We start from the raw sequence: 21,160 nt of genomic DNA, 5'->3' as shown, positions 1-21,160 counted from the left end.
TTCTGGGTCGGGGGAGGCATCAGTGGTATCATTAGCGAATCCAATGGATTTAATTTCAAACAAGTTTTTAGAATGAAAAAATATTGTAGGAAAACTTAAATTTTGAAATTCTGTAGGAATTCTCGCGCTTGAATTTCCTTTTTTTTATTTTGTAATGAGACGCAAGAAAGGGACGGAGGAACAACCGTCGGAACTTGATACCCAGGATTTAAAATTATTTATGATTTAAAATTATTTATTCCCCAGAAAAAAAATTGATAGTTCAAATAATGAAAAAAATCAAAATCTGTTTAATTTTTTTTATATGCAGTTTTCATAAGTTATTCTTTTAATTTTTTCATATCTTTTCCATTTATTTTCCGTTTCTGTCGAGTCACTGCGGAAAAAACCCTAATGTCCACGATTAGTGAATAACGGGTGATTAGTTGGGTACACACCCAGATCGCTGACCGCTTTGCATTCCGATACTTTCAGATATTCCAGGCCTTCAGTAATCAAATGAATATGAAATAAAAATAGAGGATAAATCACGCAAATAAAATCACCACTCAATCGATCAAATTCGTTATTGCCACTATATTTCTTCTTTATAAATCAGTTCTCATATGTACAAATCTGTGAATTCACTATTTACAATTGTTACGTTAATACCTAAAAGTGATGTATGCGAAGACGAAATGCAAGTCGACAAGTTAAAATGAGAGATGAGTAAAACGTGGAGTCACTGGGAATTCGTGGAATCCCATGTCTTCCAGGCTAACAGGAAGCTACTTCTGTCTGTGATACCCTGCTAATCACTCCTGAATCACAAATGCAACATATAATACTTATATGAATTTCTGATATCTGTAAACCTCAACGACGGAGAAAAGACTATCCTAGTATCATGACACGCAGTGGAGAGCTCCTCGGGTTGAAGAATTAGAATCGCAGGAGAGGTTTGTTTTTAATCATGTGCCTGTGAATAGAGAAATGAGAATTAGAAAGTTGGGAATTTAATAAGTTACGGTTTTATGGAAAAACAGTCTGTTGAGATTTTTTCTGGAGAATTTCCTCTCGGTTTTTTCCGCTGTTTCCTCTTCTCATTGAGGAAGTCGAGAATTTAAGCGGAGGGATTTCCATTCCACATCTGGGAGCCTCACATGAATAAATATCACGTAAATAAAGATCGTGATTTGAAGAAATCACGAAAAGAATAATAATGGAGGGAATCCCCAATCCGTAATTGAATGAACCATTTTATTGGTATATTAATTATATATTAATTTAAATCAGGCGAAAATTATAGTGCGAGGAGTATTTTAAATCCAATAACACGAAAAACGACGTTGCGTCATTAAAATTACATTTTGGACAAAATTATTATTTTTTTAGGCATGAAATCTGAATGTGAATAAATTTCTTACAATTCATTGCAATTTTCAAATTATTTGAGCAATATTAAAAGCAAACTTTCTAATTTTTTTCAGATTAAAAAAATGTTTCCTAACGATTCAATATCGAGATTCAAGTTCAGACCAAAACGGTTTTCATCTGGATTTGAATCTTCTTCTGAAGAATCTTCTGATCAAAGTTTAAATAATAAAATCATCCAAAAGAAACTTGGATAATTTGAGCCGAGGAAATTCTATAGAAAATATCTCAATGGACTAAGTTAAATATAGAAATCGAATTCAATAGCGAAGTGGTAAAGCAGTTTAAGTCGACTCATCTCCCAGTTGAGTTTTTGAGGAATACTTCCGAATCTAACGGAGATAGCGAAATTTTCGTGATTACATTTGTTGTAGCACTCAATCGCCTCTACAAAAAACGTTCTAACAACAATTTCGCATCTCCCTTAGATTCCGAGATATTCATTGAAAACCGATCAATAGTCAAAATTGACTTATACCGTTTTACCACTTCGCTACTGAATTCTGTTGGCGTTTTGAATAACCTCTATTGAACATTTCAATGGAATTATCCAAAAATAACTAAAAAGTTCAGCACGAATCCACCACAATTTTCCAAGAAATCGCCAGGCTTTTCACCGAATTTTCCCGCCCTCACTTACTTATCCAAATGCTCCCAGAACATCATCAAAGCCGCCCTATCGAGATGCCTCTTGGTCCGGCTGAGCTCAATAACGGTGACGGCCCACCTCGCGACATTGGCGTCGAGTTTCATCTCGTCATACTTGATGTGAAAGGCGCAGATTTTCGAGAATATCTCCACGGGATTGCCATCGTAGGGCCAGCCTTTGAACTGCCAGGCAGGCCCCATGACGAAAACCGCGACCACCCTCTCCCAGTCGCTGTTGCCCAGCTTCTGCGGATTATCAACGACCCGATAAGGCACAGTGAGTCCCCCCTCCTTCCTCCTCTGCAGGAGAATCTCGTTCTCCCTCTTGCACCCGGCGGACCTCTTCTCGTCGCTCGACACAAACTTGAGGTCCTGGAGGATGTCCTTGGAGTTGTACATGGTGATCAGCGATGTGTTGGCGCTCGGAATTATGATGATGGGAGTTCTGCTCGGTCGTTTGTTCTGCGCGGCCTGCCCCGGCGTGAGTTTGGCCGCTGACGTGGGCAAAAGTCCTGACGTGGGAATGGCGGAGGCGCTGGAGGGTGGGATTTTCCGTACAGCTGGATTCGTCCCCTCGGTCACCGATTTCAGGGTCATTCCGTGGTAGGTGCCCATGGTGTCGATCTTGAAGCCCTCGGTCTCCTCCTTCTGCCGGATGAATCTCTCCTGATCGTAGCGGTTGTAGACCGCCGGCTGCGGCAGCGGCCGCATGGGGGTTGCCCTCGGCGTCGTCATCGGCGTCGGTGCCGGCGGCCCCTTCTGCCGTCCCTCCTCCCGCGCCTTTATACTCTGGAGAATTGCGAAGATGTTCTTCGCGAAGATCTTGCCGGTGCTCTGGAGGATCGTCGCGCGAGTCCTCCACTGGCGCTCCCTGGAGACGATGTCCTTGGTGTCGTCCACGTCCATGTCCAGGATGACCCGCAGGTCCGAGCCCATTCCGATGTCGTCGTTCTCCTTTATTGTCGTTCGCTTTTTCGCCAGTCGTTTGGCTTTTATCGCCGCGATTTTCTCCACTGACATCGCCTCGGAGAGGGACTTTATGTTGTCGACGGTGACCGAGGCCTCCTTCGGGGCGTCCAGCCGAGCCGCCAGCTGCTCCTTCACCTTCTGCACGTGGGTCTCCTCGAAGCGAGGCTTCTTCAGGAGGCCGCTGTCGAGGCCGTCCTCCGCGCTCCGCTTCACCTGCGTCGGTATCTCCAGGGGTGCGGACTTGTCGATCGCCGCGGAGGTCGCGGTCTCGCCGTTGAGGTACGCCAGGAGGTCCTTTCGGTCCGGGCGACGCACCACCGGGATGTTCTCCGCCGCCGCTTGCCGGACGTACACCGGGTGCGTGAGCTGGACATGCTTCAGGAGGAAGAGGAGGCACTCCAGGGTGTAGTACTCCTTGGGGGTGCCCTCTTTTCCGGAGCTGCCGGGGAGGACAGCCATTATTACGGGAGGGCAAAACGGAACGGGAGGCCAAGGCGAACCGCAGGGCAAAACGGACGACTGACAGAAAATTGGTATTTTTGTTTTTTTTTTCTTTCCTTCAAATCAGAATACTGAATGTGTGGAATTAGAAGGGAGTTTCAGCATCATAACCGTCACAGGAGTTTTATAGACAAGAAGGGTCGTTGAACCGCAATTTTATCAGATTTGCTAGTCACCTCAAACCACAAATGATTTTGAATTATTTTTTTTGCTTCCAGTCGGAAGCAAAAACTATCAAAAAATGAAAAAATTATCAATTTTCTGTCAGTAGTCTGTTTTGCCCGCCTGGTCCGTTTTACCCTACCCTCCCCTATTGGTGGGGGCGAACGGGGGAGAAAGAGGTTTTTTGGGGATTTTTGGGAATGACGAATTTTTCCCACCACGCGCGCGCAAAATACGCAGTTGAAGAATGACTTTTCTGTACTGCTTCTCCCGATTTCTCGTCTGAGAATTGGTATTGCATACTTTCCAAACTCGAAAACTTGAAAATCACTAGAAAAAAATCTATTCCCGGGCTACTGCGATGGGGTTTTTCTACTCGTGTGGTTGGGCAGTCCGAGCCGAAGGCGAGGGCGCCAACGCCACACGAGTAAAAAACCCCATTGCAGCAGCCCGGAAAAATACTATTGATGCATTTGTGCAGAGGCGAAAAATACGGCTCTAACCGCGGCAGGTGAAATGATACATTATTATATAATTCAAAAAAATCCAGTGCAACGATTTTTGAAGCCTCTGTTACGCTTATCAAGTCATGTAATATGATGTCTATGCATATTTTTTTATGTACTGTAATGCTTTGTTTACGGTAATTGTAAAAAAAGACAAATTCATTTCTTACTGTAATAAAAAATCTATATAGTTCTGTAAAAAAAAATATATATAGGGGAGGTTGGGGTTAAACGGAACTTTTTTGACTTTTTTTAAATTTTAATGAGGGGTTGAAATGTTGATAAATTTTGATAATTTTTTTTTTTCAATACAAAGAACAATTCTTTCCCTTTATGACGAGTTTAAACTGAGCTCAATTGATAAATTTGCTTCTGACTTATGAATAATTTTGAAAAAGTCCAGTGTCCGTTTTACCCCACCCTCCCCCACTACATGTTTTATACTTTTTTTTTTTTTTTTTTTTTTTTTTTTTTTTTTTTTTTTTTTTTTTTTTTTTTTTTTTTTTTTTTTTTTTTTTTTTTTTTTTTTTTTTTTTTTTTTTTTTTTTTTTTTTTTTTTTTTTTTTTTTTTTTTTTTTTTTTTTTTTTTTTTTTTTTTTTTTTTTTTTTTTTTTTTTTTTTTTTTTTTTTTTTTTTTTTTTTTTTTTTTTTTTTTTTTTTTTTTTTTTTTTTTTTTTTTTTTTTTTTTTTTTTTTTTTTTTTTTTTTTTTTTTTTTTTTTTTTTTTTTTTTTTTTTNTTACGCTCCTAGCGCCCTGCGGTGACGGGCAGGCTCAGCTTTGGGAAGCTAAACAGCGCTGAGCGTGGTCACTAGATGGATGGGTGACCGCGTGGGAACACCTCAGGAAAGAAACATTGTTTGGAAAAACTGGAAAGAGCATTTGGGAAAAACAAATATGCGGAAAAAACAAGATGAAAGAATAAGAAACCGTAAAAACCGAAAGGTGTATGGAAAATGAAATGGAATACTGTAATTTTTTTGACAATAAAAATAATCCATGGCAGTTCTGTACTGTAAAAAAAATATGTATAGGATAGTATATACGTATATAGTACATAATACATCCCTAGAAATAAAAAAAAACAAAAAGCAAAAGAGAAATGAAGAAGAGGATTGTGACGATTCCGAATAAATTATTCAACAATTAAATTCTCATTGTGAAAAACTTTGTTGAAACCATTCATTTTTCTCGCATTATTATTGAGATGAAAATTAATGAATGATTCTCGCACTCCCGGAAAACAATACGCGCGCGCCCTGTTCTAGAAATTCCAATTTAGGGACAAAGTCCCCTGATTTTAGACTTTTGTACCTTTGACAAAACGGCGATAAGTTTTCTGAGTTTCCTAAGGAAGGACATCGTCGTGATAATTTTTCTATTACTATTCAATGTCGATTAATGCAAATTTAAGTCTGAGCGGAATTTGATTTTCCACTTGTCACGTTTTCAATTCATGAATTCTTCAAGAATATCTAGGGATTGCAAAATTCCACTTGGAGAGAAAGAACGTCACAAAGGAGATGAAATTCCCAAAGATTTCTCAATTTCCATTTCATTAACACGCCTTTGATGAAAGTTCAAGTCTGAGCGGAATTTAATTTTCCACTTATCGCGTTTTCAACTCATCAATTCCACTGAAGTCAGCCACGAGGCAAATGCACAAAAATTAATCAATCTCCATTTCATTCCGAGATATTTAACGAAAATTCAAGTCTGAGGGGAATTTTAAATTTATAATATCTTGGAATCGAAGACGATGAAATCCCTCAAGAAGTTTCTCGTACAGCTGTCATCAGAAAGCTCTCCCTAAAAATTGTGCCACCTCTATGAAACAATATATTCACCAATCAATAAATTTCCGTGAAAAAATAATGCTGACAAAAACATTCGAACTCAACTGAAATCATCTCCCGCTCTGTCCGCCTGTCAAACCTGACATTTTATTTCCAAAAAAACTCTGTTTACCTCTCTCGAACCCATCACCATACTGCAACGCGACCCACAAAGCCCACTCGAAAAACCGCGTGAAAAACAAAACTCACCCATAAGTCAAATAGTTAGTTTTCACATTTTTGGGCCAGGAAAATTCCCCGAAGATGATCTGATTCTCCCTCTCGATAATCTCCTTCTTATTAACATTGTATTGCCGCAGTAAACTCAACGGGTCCGCCATATTTGCACAAATATCAACCACAAACTGGAGTGAACCAAGGGAAAGGGGTGGAGTGACGCGAGAGAGATGGCTCGTAAATGTGTGGATAGTTGTCCTTGTTACATTCCCCGCGATTCGGCCATCTGGAATGCACCCCTGTTCGGTGCCCTTCGGATCAATGAGAGCGAGAGAGAGCGACCGGGTCCTTTTTTTATCCCGTCGATAAATAAAGCGCGAGTGGTTTTTCGCTGAATTAAAAAAATCCCCAGACCAATTCCAATTATCAATGCTAATAATTCCTCGCCCGATGAACGCGCGCTTTTTGCATTCGTCACTCCTGTCCTCCCCCCAGGGTCGATATCCTTTTTCTCCCAATTTTTTCCCCCCGGACTTGACCAGAATTCCTGAAAAAAAACCACTCCAATATTCCTCTTGCAGCTCCAACTAATGGAGTAGAATAATAAACCTAGTGCTGCAAAAAATAATTGATGCAGTCGAGGCAATTAGGATAGTCCGCGTGTGGTCTGAGTTTAGACGTAATTCGAAAAATTGAGTTTTTCAGCTGTCACGGGGAACATCACCACTGGCTCCCTCGCGCTGCTAAATTGTTTGTAAATTGTGGTACGTCAAGTGAGACGAGAGTCAATCGTCACTCATTGTTGCTTCGCAGTTGAAAATAATTGCTGTCCCTTATGATCAGCTGATGAATTGTGAATGGTATTAGTGGACTGATAGGTTTTATTTGCATTGCGGAAATTGTGGAGTTGATTTATGAGGAAATGTCGAAACCCACGGAGGCTGTCGACTGGGAAGGTAACCTAGTTTTTTTCTTTCGAGTGGAGACTTTGTCGTCGTTCCAATTTGGGTTTTGGATTTTTTGGGGTATGTCCAGCCATTGTGCGGATTGTGGGTGTAGATAACTGATGTACGACAGAAGGAAATGATGTGCCAAAAGACAAGAGCAATTGCCCACTTGTTTTTGTTTATTCCAGATCTTCGTAAACAGGCGAGACACCTCGAGAACGAAATCGATGCTAAATTGGTGGCGTACAGTAAGCTTGGGATTAACACAAATTCCAGTCATGCCAGTGCAGACACTGTACCGTTACTGGACGAGGATCATGTGTTCGATAATATGACCTCAGAAATTGGATCACTCTTGACTAAGGTAGGGGCAAAACGAGCATTTTAGCATTGTTTTTTAATCCTAAAACCTTAACAAATGTTCAAAGAAAGTGCCCAGTGTCCAAGTCGTGTTCAGGGAAAAAAAAATTAAGATAAAAATTTATTGGGTTTTAAAGTAAATTAATTTCATTTGAAATAAAGCAAAAATTAATTGATGAGTAATTCACAGCTGGCGATGATCAACGACAGAATGAGTGGTATCCAGGCGAATGGAGCTGCGATGCTCCACACGATGCAGAGACATAAGGAAATACTGAAGGATTATAAATTGGAGTTTAATAAATTGCAGAATAATTTTATGAGTCGCAAAGATCGCGAGGAACTGCTGGGGAGTGTTCGACAGGACATTGAGTACGTCTTTTTTTCAATCTGTATATAAAATTGAATAATTGATTATTAATTCGTTATGGTGACATCTTCTGATTTCCCTGCATTAATAATTAATACAGTGAGGAAGTCAATTTTCATCTTATTGTAATTGCGAATCATCTGATGAATTATGAATGAGACAGTTTTCGATGAAAATTTATCCTGTTGAAATTAATCATTCAATTAATGAATTAATTAATCAATTTTATGATGAACATTGACTTGACAAAAATGTTCTGTCAAAATTTCTCTTGACAGCTCCCCCCAAAATTACTCGTTATAAAGATAACTGTCCTATTTATAAATCAATCTTCGGCTGAATTTAATCAAAAACTATTCAATTACTCTGGTGTCCCCTAAAAACAATTGATCTCTTCCCAAAAACATCCACCTGTTAATCAAGGTATTAAACATTTCAGTAATTACAAAAATGTCGGAGGATTGAACAGAAGAGACATGTATTTGAAGGAGAATCAACACATACATAAGTACGACTCCATAATACCTAAAAAAAGAAATTTACTACCTCATCTACTCACTAATAAATAGCTCACTCAATCGTTCTATTTGAATTCCAGTTCGGATCGTTTGATAACCGATCAAATCAACATCGCCATGGAGACACGAGACAATCTCATGTCCCAGCGTCACGCCTTCAAACGCATTCAAACAAGATTCAACGATATTTCAAATCGATTTCCAGCAGTTAATAGTCTCATACAACGAATTAATTTGCGCAAACGACGGGACTCGTTGCTCCTCGGTCTTGTCATTGGATTCTGCACTTTCCTGATGCTCCTCTATGCCTTTCACTGAGTCGAACATCTTTGCATTTCAGTCGATAAAATATTTTTTATATTCGAGCTTTCATTTACTCCATGCGGTGATAACAGCGAGGGAATTTATTATTAAATTAATGATTATTGACCAATTTATGGAGTCCAGAGGGTGCATGTGAAATTGAAGATGCAACAAGGGGGCAAAATGGAGACTTCAGAATTTTTTTTTTCCGTTTTAAAACATTCAATTGTCGATGAAATGGAATGATTTTTGCTTTTCTTGAAGAGTCCACTTCTTTCTCTTTACTTCTGAGTCATGAATATTTAAAAAATGTCTGAAGACGCCATTCTGCCCCACCCCTGTTATTCAAGTGATACCACAATGAAAATTAAATTCTTTACGAGAGAGGAGGACTGTAAATATATTTTAGGATTCCACTGAAAATTTTATATCCTTGTATATACACCGAATTGATTCCAATGTTCATTGATAGCTCAGGTTTTTCCATATCTTCCCCAAATACAAAACCCAAACCTGAATTGAAATACAATTTCAACGAGTCGAATCTCATTTTCAAACGTAAAAAATTCTTCGGAATTGGAAAAAAAATCGTGGAATTCACCCGGGCAATCTCCAGTTATTGAAGATTGAAAAATGAATCTGAAAAAATTAGATTTAAGGGCAATTTCAATAATGTCGTTGGCTGTTTAGTTGTGGATAAAATACTGAATAAAAATCATTGATGATGAACGTGCGGACAGTTTTTACAGGATTGCATCTAGTACAGGGCGACAACTGAGGTTCTAGGGAGTTGAATTTGTATTTAGTTACATCTGTGTAATGAATACACATTTAAAGAGTTATTTCTTACGTCTAGTAGGTAATAAATTAAAATTTCTCTCAACTGTGTATCATCACTCAACACTTTCATCCTCCTGACACGTGTTTCATATCTTCAAAATTGGAGATATTCTGCTCTGATTCCACAATCCATGTGATTTATCCGGACAAGAGTCGTGAGGTGTGGGCAAAAAATTATCTATCACGTATCCGAAATTCTGTCACTTTATTAACAGGAGCATTATTGTCAATAACATAGACAATGCTAAAGGTAAGAAGCTTTGGCAATTGGGCACAGAATAAGTTACATTGAATCCTCAATTATTGAAGATTTGAAACCTCAAAAAAGCGAAAATGTCAAGCATCAGCTTTTCATTCATTTCATGAATAATTTCTCATTCGAAAAAAACATATTCTACATTTATGGGATATGTTCTACGTCTTGCAGTGCGTATTCTCGTGAAATCATGCTTAATTTCCGGTTAATCGGTAGTCTTAAATTTTTATGCCTTAGGTATCGTATACAGACGTTACATGTTGCAGTTTCGTGAACATTTCACAGGAGCCACAGACTATTTTTTAGACATGTTGCATCAAAATCTACTATTTCCACGTGTTTCAATTTCCAAGACTTAATTCCATGAATTGGAGACAGCAATCGAATGAATTTAAAATTAAATTTTGAGTACTTTTATCGTAAATGTCATATGATAAACGTCATAATATTAAAAAATCATCTCTTATGAACACCAAAATGTTAACATTGTCAAATTTGTTTGAAGTTGTCTTGAGGTTCACTAAATTATAAATACTTCCGTGTTTTTTCGTTACAATTAGACAACTTATTGAAAAGTATTTCATTTTAATGATTTGTGATATTAGTTGGATGAACCACCAGAGAATGATGCAACCGGTCCTCACTCCATCATAAGAATAACTGAATTGAACTAAAGCCCTCTACCACACACAATGCATTTACACCAGATTCATTTCCTTCTCTTTAATATTTTCCTTCTTGAATACAAATGTAGGGTCGAATTGAGCGTAAACCCGAAAGTCGTTCACTCATATTGCTAATAGGAAAATTGCTACACAGTTCATATAGAATGACAATTTGTTACAACAAATATACCATTAAGTGCCCATCGGATTCAACTACACCACCGAAAATAAGACGAATCATTGTGGAGTTTAAATCGTAGTGATAATTGTTCTTTTCACCAAGCAACAGTTGATGATAATACTTAAGACTGTTAACTATCGGTATTTCATCGAAATAAGTGAAATATTCGTTAATATAAAATAGTTTACAATAAAAAAAAACAATGTCCTCCGATAATGCGACTACGTAATTTCCATTTTTTTCGTCAATTGAGTACGTCAAAATATCACTGCTATTGCCGCACATAAATCGGTTAATGAAGAAAGAAAAATCATAAAATTGCTGCATTTTTGTTTTTCTCCTCTTTGAGAAAGAGTTCTTCATTTATATAATTATGTATAAAATGAACTTATCGATACCAGTCGCGCGCGCTGGTGTGAGCGTCTTCTCGAAGAAAAGTAAAAATAATGTTCATAAGGGCCTCTAACTACTTAGTCTATCACGGGAAGCAACGCGCGATTATTACTCTTTACTTTTTATCCATGAATTTTTATCGGTATTCTTTCCCCCCATTTCCCTTTTCTCTCATTCGTTCCGAGTGAAGCTGTATCATTAATTAACGATGCTTCTCAATGAATTTCCACTCGATTGTTCACGTAGGCAGTCTCCATGTTGAAATTCACGTAAGTAGGACAATGCGGATATAACTCAAAAAAAGTATTCATTCATACAAATTCCACATTTTTTTTCACCCTATGTTTCTCTATCATGTGGACAAAGTAATTCGATTTAATAACTTAATTTAGTAATTGAAGTTGGCTTTGCTGTTGAGACAATTGTTGGTTAAAAACTCTGCTCTTCAGTTTTCTCAGCGTCTGATGATAGGGCCTGACGTAGTGCCTCCATGCAGGCTTTTGGAATTAATGTACCAACGACTTTCAAGCCATCATCTGAAATTTAATGATTAAACGTGGGATTTTTTATACATTTTCAAAAACAATTCCATAAAATCATTTAAAAAACGCGAATAACCCAGACTTATTTTTACAATTTTTCTCCTGCAATTTGATTTATAAACCTAATGACTGAATATCAAATTTGATGATTGAAAATGTTTGAATCTACAGTGCAATCTCCACAAAACTTTAAAACCTACTTGGATGTCCCCAACCATCCCTCGAATTGATAATGAACTGTAATTACCCCCTCTCATTCCCCAATCAACAGAAAATAAATCCCAGAAGAATAAATAATCCGCGCAAACTCACCAGTCCTCAACCGTATAACTTGCATTTTAGAATTATGACCAGAACGTGCAGCAAGTATAGACTCCACCCTACTCCAAACACTGAGTACCGACCCAGCAAGAACATTATAAGATCGTCGTCGCAGTCCCACCTCGCAGTCCATCCCGAGCGTAACATTCTTACAATTTCCCCTCCAATAAGCATGCGAGCACGTATCAACAGAGGCCTCAAACTGCTGGCTCCAGTGTGGCTCGGCCTCATCAGAGGACACCTTCTTGTACTTTTTCTCAAGTTCCCCGAGGCTCTCCTGCCTCAACTGCAGCCCAGTATTGGGCCTGTAAACCATGTACAACTGATCCTTCTTCCCCTCGCCCTTCTTCTTCCCATTCTCCACAGCAACCGCAAGAATGGCCGTCTGCTTTCCATTCCTCACTTGATGACTGAGATAGAATCCCTCCTTGGATCCAACGAGTTCAGCCCACTTGTCAGTGGCCTCGGACCAAGCCATTCCCCTCTCCACATGAACAACATGAAGCTCAGTGGGAGCAGTACCAGTGGAATGCTTCCTCATGAACCTAAACGTCTTTACCCTCTTGACATTCTCCCCAGAGGTCCCCAGATCCAATATCCCCATGTCAAACCTCCCAGTCTTCTTGGCCTGCGTGACAATGGCAGCCAGCGTATCAGTGAAGTACTTAAACAGACGATTCTGCAGATCGACAGGCATCCCCAGTATTCTATTCAAGAACTTGGACATATTATTGTAATCCTTATCCAGTGAAAGAACCCCAGGCATGTTCTCGCTGTTGCAAATGAGTCCCACCCCCACCAGAGCATCAGCCACATCCTTGAAGAAGTCCCCACGATAGTCCTGAGGTGGTGGTACCAGCGGTGGCTCATACCCCATGATGGTCTTCATGGTGGCCTCCAAAGCGGCCCTCCCATACTTATTATCAATATTAAACTGCGACAAGTCTCTGGTCTCCGTGGCCCTCCTGTCCCCATGCGTGAGAGCCCCAAGACTCTCCAGTCTCTTGGCAACAGTAGACGCAAAACGCCTCTCCCCAGCCAGATCAGATATCAAAAATATGTACTCAGGTGCATTGACTTGATTCGAACGATGAGTCCTTCCAAACTGCTGAATAGCCCTGTCAGCACTCCAGGGCAATTCCAGGGTGATGTGAACTCTGCGCATCTGATTGCGAGCACGTCTGTCACTCTGGAGTGATATACCACTGCTGGCAGCCTCGGATATAATGGCAACGGTCTTCTCACCGTCCATAAACCGCTGTTTCTCGGTTAAATTGAGTGTCTCAAGGGGAACATCAACTTCCGAGCGTGACTCGTACTGAATCGAACCGTCCTCAGTCTGAACGACTCGTCCCTTTCTCCCTGTCATCTCTGCGACGTTCTCAGGACCCCCGAGCTCATCGATCAGCTGGTCCAGGGTGTTGGGGGGCAATTTCTCCCCGAGAGCCTCGATCTGCGCCAGCAACTCCTCCTTCATGCAGCAGGCACGCTCAATTGCATCTCTGGGAGGTGCACTGTTGCTCGGCTTCATTCCAGGATAATGCATACCTGGGGGAATGCTGTTTATGTTGAGACCCAGACCACCAGAATCGCCATTCTTTTTACTGTGCTTCTGGGCTGCAGCGGCTGCTGCTGTCTTCTCTGCAAGCATCGACTGAATTTTGTCCTGAGTGCTGAGCCTCTTCTTCGCTGGTTTCTTGGCCTTCCTACCGGGCTTCTTCTTCCTCCTGTCCCAGGGGTCAGCGTCGGAGTCACTGTCACTGTAGAAGGGATTAAAGTCAGAGCTGACGTTGCTCTCCTCGTCGGATCTGTTCTCCTCGTCGCTCTCACTCCCTGAGAGTTTGAACTCTGAGCCCGAGCTGTGGCCACCGTTGCCATTGCCCTCTGTCTTGTCTTCATCGGTGATCTCTTCCTCTGAGGACCAGGCACGAACCTTCTTCGAGGCCCTCTGGGCGGCCTGACGAACGGGCTTTCGTTTGCTACCACCAGGGAGAACGACTGAGTTGTCGTCGCAGAGGGATGTGCTGGAGCCAGTCGCCAGGGCGTTGTTATTCACTGCTGTTTTCGGGGGCTCGAGACCCAGGAGTCTGTGGATTCTGTTGCGATCGGGCGCTGGAAAGTGCTTCTCCACTAGGGTCTGGAGCACTCCCTTGGCTGTCGACACGAAATCACTCAGCTCACCGTCGTCTCTTTCTAGCTGCTCCAGGGTTCGAGCTTCTCCGGTTGACTGCAGCCCGATCACAACGCATTTGCCACATTTCACTGCTTCACGAGCAACTGCAACTGCATGCTTCACCTGTAGTTGGGTATTCGTTGAATTAATGAATGATTTTTATAACTGTGTAATGATACTGTCTATAAAATTCAAGAGAATATGAACGAGTAGCTATTCTGATGAATAAATGAAACACAAAATAAAGTAGAAAACAAACAGACAGAAAATAAAAAACAATGATATTGAACAAAATTACAGTCAATTTGGTACAAATGATGATGTGAATAATAATTCAAAACAAAAATGTCAACTTTTTCTTTTTGAACAAAAATTATTTTCAGTTTTTATTCAAAAGGAATAATCGTAAACATTGGCTCGCAATTATTCCTGTTCTCAGGGTTTTATTATTTTGTATAATAAAATTTACTTTCACGAAATGTCCCAGAATAAAATGTAATGGGCTAACAAACCTTAGCAGCGATGCAGAGATACTTGAAGAACCGTTGATGCGACGACCAGAACTGTCCCCACATCGTCTTCTTCATACGGTTCTCAGCGTCAATCAGCTCAGCAGCCTCGTGAAACCTCTGCATGGCGTCCACCCACAGCCTAACCGAGTGATCGTAGACCTTGGTGAAGTCCTTGGAGAGAGGTACCTCTTCAATTTTGAAAGCAACACCGTGAAAACTCAGCTGTCGAGCGATGTACATTCCCCTCAGTTTCATGTCCATGGCGACGATCTCCATAGCCCCCACCCCTCGTTTCTCAACGGCCGCTATGAAGTCGTTGAACTCTGGGAATGGCGTGCCCTCACCCCAGATCCCCAGGCGCACCATGTAAGCCATGTTCCTGGGCTCTGAGGCGCCTGTCGCACTGGCGTACACCACTCGTGCCTTTGGCAACTTGTTCTGAAGCTCCAAGACTGTGAGACCTGTCTTCGTGGGCTTGGAGCTGCCCGTGGGGCAGAGGTTCTTGGCTCGATGACACTCGTCGAAGATTATGAGGCCGTCGAAGTCCTCTCCGCACCACTGGAGCAGCTGCTTCAATCGACTTTTGTATTTACCACCTGCGATAAACGGGAAATATTGGGTTCACATTTTCTATTTTTAATTTCTCGACATGAATTTCCGAAATTTCTTCCACTCTTTTCCTGTTTTCTCTTCATTTAGGATATCCAAGGATCATTTACAGTTTGGGACAGGCCACACTATAGATCCAACCGTTTTGTCAATTAAAAAATCATGAATATTCTGCGTCACTCAATTGACATTTTGCACAGAATTATTATTTTTTTCAAACATTCGTTATTCATAAACAAATAATTGAAATTGTCTAATTTTGCGGAAATCTTATTTTTTTGTCCGTGACATCATTTCCCGGTAACACTATGGAAAATGAATAAATTTGGTACGATTCCAAAATAATTTTTATGAAGGAAAATTGATTGTGTATGTTATTTATAGAAAACGCTCGTAATTTTCATGAATTTCAATTTTTTAATTATTTCATTATTGTTCTTCCAAAAGTAAACTAATTTTTTTTCAGATTTTTCAATTGGTGCCAAATGGGGCTCAACTGAAACCTCTGATGTTCGACTACAAAAGTAGATAAGAATTTCACTCGAGAACAAATCCCAATAGAACAAATCGTATAAAAAATGGAATCAAATCCATTTTTTCTATAAAATTTGTACATGTGATATTGTTCCATCCACTATCATTAAACTTATCAATTAACAGATATTAATCCAAAATTTCCAATTCCCTCACCTGACTGAGTGGATTCACCGATCAATGCTGAGTAGGTACTGAAGATCACCCCCTTCTTGACATTTCCATTGACAGCTGACGATATCTTGGCATATTTGAATTTGTTGAGGGGGTGAACGTCGATTTTGCCCGCCCCAATGTCCTTCAGGTCTCGTTCAGCGTCGTACTTGAGATCGTTGGAGACTGACACCCAGATGGCGCGTTTCCGGCCCTTCTGGTAGTTCTCGAAGATTATTCCGGCGATTGTTCGGCCCTTGCCCACACCAGCTCCATCGCCGATGAGGAAACCCGCTCGACTGCCGTCTGGGAGGAGGTGCTCGTGCTGCTGGGAGGCGTAGGTGATGGACTCGAGTTGGAGAGCCGACAGGGCACCCGATTTTATCGTCTCCTCGGGCAGGGACACCTTGTACCAGACGTCAGTTGGCTCCACACTCGACAGGGAGGCCGTTTCGACCACTGGGTCTGGGTGCTTGCGACCTAGTTTCAACTTTGTGGGCATGTAGTCGGCGTAGGTCTCGGCCACACCCATCTCCTCGTCGTCGGCCTCGTCTTCCTCGGGAATTGTCGGCTGCATCATCTTCGTGGGGTCTGCCGAGTTCATCCACAGCTGGGAGACTGCTTTTCCTGGGGGGTCAGGGGTTTTGTCAGAAGGGGGTTGTCAGGTGAATTTAACTCTTGCTGGGACAGCCATTCTCGGAAATCATAATTACCGGTAAATTTTGAAACCGTCAATTAGTTAACATCACTGTTCATTTTTTAATTACTCAAGTAATCATCAATTTAATATTCAAAGTCTGAACTGTTTTATTAATCGATAATTTAGGGAGGAGGATTGCCGATTATTTGGTTAATTGATAATTCCTTTTGAGAAATTGGAATTATTCACTAGATGAAAAATCTCTGGTTCTGTATTATTAAATAGTTGATTCATCATCAATCGGAAATTTAAATTATTAATATTATATTATTTTTTAATTGTGATGAGGATATTTTGCGAAAATTAATTGTGGAGAATAGTTGATGTCGGTTTTTTTTTCCACGAAAGAAAGTTTTTATGAACAGTTAAATTCCCTATTTCCATTTTTTAAAAATAAGTATTCAGAAAAAATTAACTGCAAAATTAATTGTTTCTCTTATATATATATTAAACTATAAAAAAAATCCTAAAAACTTATTTAAATTAGAACTGCATCATCTCCTTTTCTCACTTTACTAGTGAATTGAATGAATGAAAATGTCAGAGTACTAAGAAGCTGTTTTTTAAAGACTTCACTTACTTCTTGAAAAGGGGAAATTCATGATTGAGCGAGGGGGTCTCCACACTCTTTAAAAATGTAAAATGTCTATAAAATAGTTAAAATATGTGAGCCCAGTCACATAGAGTTAATAATGTGAAATCAATCCATATACACAAAATTTTTGTTTTCGAAAAAAATGAAAACTCAAGTTCATCTGTCACTCGACTTGGGTAATAGTGTGAATTTGTGCTTTAACCATGGTAACGAGGGTTCGATCGAATCGACTGGAATTCCAATGAACAGACTTTTAGCATGAGAAAAAACAAGTTACAGAAATTATTGAGTAACACCTCCCCACCTTTTAAAATATTCATCAATCGAAGAATGAGCATTCTTAATTCAAAATTAAACTAATTTTTCATTAACTCAATTTTTTTATTGACAGAGTCAAAATAGATTGGCTCCATCTCTTTTTTTAATTAATTCCCAATAAAAAAGCTTGAAATAAATTAAAAAAACAAAACTCGCTCAATTTATGGAAATTAAAACGCTTCAATTTCCATAATTCGTTAATAAGTATTCTCTGCGATAAAATAATGAGATGATAGTTATAATGACGAACCTGGCAGTCCAGCAGCCCAATTCGGATGAAGCCCACTTTGATTCAAGAGCTGTAGGAATGGATTGGCGCCCATGTTCATATCAGACATACCCATGAAGCTGCCCATGAAATTGCCCACTAAAACAGTAACGAACATTATGATTTCAATGAAAAAAATTCGACCGGGCGACTAAACACATTATTGAAAAATAATGGGAGGACTCACTCTGTTGGAACAGTGCAGCTGCGTTGAATCCGAGACCGGGAGGAAAATTACCGAATGGCATACCAGCTCCACCGCCGAACTGAGCCATTTGATTGAGTTGTGCTTGATTGGGGAAACCCTGGGGAGCCCCCTGGGATCCACCAACCCTCACCATTTCGTACCCTGGGGTCGCGGGTTTCGTTACCAGGCCACCAGGAATTTTTGATGACATTTTTGGATTCACTGGGAAATTAAAAATCATTTTTGCATGCGCTCAATGTCTCATAATTTATTAATTATCAATTCAATTCCATTCGCGATTAATTAATTATGAATGGATTATTTATTTCATTCTATTGACATTCCTACTGTTAACAAGTTGCTCTTGGAGTGTTCAAAAACAATTTTGAATTGAATGGACTTTATTTGAATCAAATAAATGGAATTGCATTCATTGAAAATTAAAATTGAATTCCATTTTCATTCTATTCACGTAAAATAAATAGCTTTTGTGAGTATAAAAATATAATTACATACACGATTAAATAAATGTTTCGAACAATTAACGTTTTCATTGAGATAACGACAACAATTTATTCACTTTCAAAAATAATAATAAATAGAAAAACCTCTAAAAAATTCTAACGACATTTTTAGATCTACTGTTGTGCATGCAATGTTTATTAATTGATGATTAATTAAACTAGGCTCCGAATATTTGACATTCTACGCCTAAACTATTTTAAAAAATTGCTCTTAGAATTTTAAGCTTCAAATTTGGATTAGATATCCTTCATTTCAATCAAATAAAGGTTTTATTACTTAAAAATCAATCCATTAACACTTGATGATCTTTCATTTTGATCCAACAACTTGCATTGACCTCAATAGAGAATTCATTAGAACTAACAAATCGTCTCTCATAATTGAAGCATTCCTATTGAAATAATCACCACTTTACTAATTCCCAATAAAAAAACAGATTGAAATAAAAAAAGAGGAAAAAAACGTTTTGAACAAAAAATGTCAAATAGTTTTATAAATTGAGCTGCACTCTCTGGACAAATGCTCACCACCAGGATTTCCCTCGACCTTAACCCCTGGAGTCCCTCCAGCATCCCCAGCAATCTCCTCCTTGATGCCAGCAGCAGTAGCCAGGTCCTTCCCCCCGCCTGACAAAAACAATAAACCAATCACTCCTCCGTCACCCGAAACCCCCATCTCCCCCGAGAAATAAACTCACCAGGAACCTCGATTTTATCGGGATCCTCGTCGTCATCGAAGTCACTTCCACTGCTCTCATCACTCATTGCATCCTTATACTTCTTCGACTGTAAAAACCAAAAACCATCAGCACCTCCACTGACGCAAAAATAGAGCCCCCAACAATTGCAAAAATCTCGCAGCAAATTTTCCCCCAAAATTCACAACAAAAAAACGCGACAATCGCGTCTTAAAAATCTAGGTTATGTTTGAAAACGTTGTGACCACCAGACCTGCATAAAATTCGTTGATCCCTCTCCACGAGTTCCGAATTCCTTATATCATTCGAGATAAAAAATGATGCACAAACCCCACGTTATTAATCCCCCCAAAACTGCACATTCACGCCGCAAAAGCTCGCTGCCCCCCGCAAAAATCCTGCGAGCTCTCCGATAAATCTGTCTCCCACCTCTCGAGTCCCAGTAAATCCCCCAACTTCTGCCAAATGCACCTGACAAAGCCCCAAACAACAGCTCGTAAACACCGCGTTTACTCGATTAATGGCAAGATTATCCACGCGCTCGCGTGAACAGCCGTGAATCGAGTGCAATCGACTCCTCAAGGCTCTCGCGATCCGCGTAAATCACCCCAGATTCGCGACTGCAAGGAGACGACTTCAGCGAAGGGATCCCCAGTGCAAAAAAAAATACTCAACAAAAAAAAAACGGGGGGAAAAAAACACGAGAGACCGCTTGGCTGACAGGCGGGTTGAGAGCGGAGAGATGAGAAATAAAATAGACGAAGATCGTAGCGCTGCAGAGGGGCGGGAACGGGGTGGAATTTGTTTTTTTTTCAACTTGGGTTTCGGTGAAAAATGCCATGTGGAGAGAAATCAGCGGTGCTGGCGATTTTTCGGGGTCATTTCGCCACCCGAAACGCAAAAATTCATCCGATTCAACGGATTAACTCAATCATTCTTCATTCTTTAGTTATTAACAATAGTTTAACGATGTAAAAAAAATATCCCAGATGCATTAACGCCGATAATGAGCGATTGATACGAAAAAACGTGGACGAACGGGTGAACGATGGGCCGGAAACCATGCGACAGTGGAGCAAAAAACCGCGAACTATATTTCCGAAAAATTGACAAGAGCGTGACTTCCGACGTAGAGTAGAATTATTTTTTGTTTTTTCAATCAACTTCCGGATATCACCGTGACGGAGTCCATCGGCGGATGGACTCTCTCGCCCCGCGATTTATCACGAGCCCTGACAGTGGATGAAAATAAATATTTGTTGATTAACTTACGTTTCTCTTGGCTCGTGGCATTTTGTTTGGTTCACGGGCGATTGCTGGCTGTCCGGGAAGCGCGTATACCCGCACTAGGTTGACGCCATTTTAGCTCGGTACCCTCGGTCCGACCCACGGTGCACCACGATTGAGAATTACAAAAACACCCGCGTTGATTTCGACGAATCTGTCGGAGGGATTCTGAAGGTTCTACAGGGTTGCCATGTCTCCGTGATTGAGCACTCGATGCCCCAACGACAGGTGTTTAAATTCAATTTAAAACTCCATCAGGCTTTAACAGCGGCACTGGGGATTTTTAAGAATTCTATTTGCCCGGGATTAACCGATTTATTCCCCTCGAAACGGCCGATTGGAGTCCGCAAACTCGAAGCGTCGAGGATTTGATCGGGAGGTGAGAGACGATCTGGCAACGCTGCGGGTGCGCAGCGCAGATCGTTACATGATTTAAGTATTCGCGGCAAAAAGAAAAGAACGCGGAAAGTCGTGAGGGACTAACGGAGTCATTTGAAATCGTCGAAAGCCGGGGGATAGGGTTTTTAAGGGCGGAAAATGACGTTGAAAAATACTCCGCCATCAAAATTCATTCGGATTCGCGGTAATTGGGGAAAGGGAAATGATAAATATATTGAAAAAAAGCAACACCCCCTCGGATACGATCGATCGTGCCTTGCCGCACGAGCCCAGCGCCACTAGCTGTGAATTCCGGGACT

The 21,160-nt window shown here is 40.4% G+C and overlaps 3 protein-coding genes across 6 annotated transcripts in view; 1 reads left to right on the top strand and 2 right to left on the bottom strand.

Moving 5' to 3' along the window:
* Positions 1-580: 580 nt before the first annotated feature.
* On the bottom strand, positions 581-6,379 carry LOC107045323 (parafibromin). Of its 2 annotated transcripts, none has more exons than XM_015267559.1 (3): positions 6,242-6,379; positions 2,054-3,469; positions 581-958 (listed from the first exon to the last, which is right to left on the bottom strand). In XM_015267559.1, the coding sequence occupies exons 1-3, from the start codon at positions 6,370-6,372 to the stop codon at positions 922-924; spliced, it is 1,584 nt and encodes a 527-aa protein (XP_015123045.1). In that variant the 5' UTR covers positions 6,373-6,379; the 3' UTR covers positions 581-921. The 2 variants fall into 2 exon arrangements, with proteins under 2 accessions (XP_015123045.1, XP_015123046.1); XM_015267560.1 differs by having other exon boundaries at positions 2,054-3,458; positions 6,242-6,326.
* A 577-nt stretch (positions 6,380-6,956) lies between these two features.
* Positions 6,957-9,435, top strand: LOC107045322 (Golgi SNAP receptor complex member 1). Its single transcript, XM_015267558.2, has 5 exons — positions 6,957-7,164; positions 7,344-7,519; positions 7,706-7,887; positions 8,325-8,393; positions 8,484-9,435. Exons 1-5 carry the CDS (start codon positions 7,131-7,133, stop codon positions 8,719-8,721), a joined length of 699 nt encoding a protein of 232 aa, XP_015123044.1. The 5' UTR covers positions 6,957-7,130; the 3' UTR covers positions 8,722-9,435.
* Positions 8,347-21,160, bottom strand: part of LOC107045319 (protein strawberry notch) — a 46,935-nt gene continuing 34,121 nt past the window's right edge. The window contains exons 1-9 of one of the 3 annotated variants that reach the window (XM_015267544.2): positions 20,448-20,779; positions 19,176-19,263; positions 19,006-19,104; positions 17,954-18,175; positions 17,749-17,865; positions 15,889-16,512; positions 14,590-15,185; positions 11,896-14,200; positions 8,347-11,577 (exon numbers count right to left, since the gene is read on the bottom strand). In XM_015267544.2, the coding sequence (XP_015123030.1) occupies positions 11,471-11,577; positions 11,896-14,200; positions 14,590-15,185; positions 15,889-16,512; positions 17,749-17,865; positions 17,954-18,175; positions 19,006-19,104; positions 19,176-19,263; positions 20,448-20,468 (4,179 nt within the window). In that variant the 5' untranslated portion in view covers positions 20,469-20,779 and the 3' untranslated portion in view covers positions 8,347-11,470. Of the gene's footprint in view, positions 11,578-11,895; positions 14,201-14,589; positions 15,186-15,888; positions 16,513-17,748; positions 17,866-17,953; positions 18,176-19,005; positions 19,105-19,175; positions 19,264-19,428; positions 19,824-20,447; positions 20,780-21,160 lie in introns of those variants that run through there. The other 2 variants (XM_015267545.2, XM_015267546.2) reach the window with 2 other exon arrangements.

Source organism: Diachasma alloeum, unplaced genomic scaffold, assembly GCF_001412515.2.
Source record: "Diachasma alloeum isolate Michigan unplaced genomic scaffold, Dall2.0 Dall_scaffold_00914, whole genome shotgun sequence".
Taxonomy (NCBI): Eukaryota; Metazoa; Arthropoda; class Insecta; order Hymenoptera; family Braconidae; genus Diachasma; species Diachasma alloeum.
This window is presented reverse-complemented; position numbering and strand designations above follow the sequence as displayed.

Bases quoted from the DNA above. Each gene is read 5' to 3' on its own strand.
- LOC107045323 (XM_015267559.1), bottom strand. From the start codon at position 6,372: ATGGCGGACCCGTTGAGTTTACTGCGGCAATACAATGTTAATAAGAAG. The intron at 3,470-6,241 runs GTGAGTTTTGTT...CCTCCCCGGCAG, and splicing joins ACTAACTATTTGACTTATGG to CTCCGGAAAAGAGGGCACCC. The intron at 959-2,053 runs GTAAGTGAGGGC...CTCTATTCACAG, and splicing joins TTCTGGGAGCATTTGGATAA to GCACATGATTAAAAACAAAC.
- LOC107045322 (XM_015267558.2), top strand. From the start codon at position 7,131: ATGTCGAAACCCACGGAGGCTGTCGACTGGGAAG. The intron at 7,165-7,343 runs GTAACCTAGTTT...TGTTTATTCCAG, and splicing joins GGAGGCTGTCGACTGGGAAG to ATCTTCGTAAACAGGCGAGA. The intron at 8,394-8,483 runs GTACGACTCCAT...TTTGAATTCCAG, and splicing joins GAGAATCAACACATACATAA to TTCGGATCGTTTGATAACCG.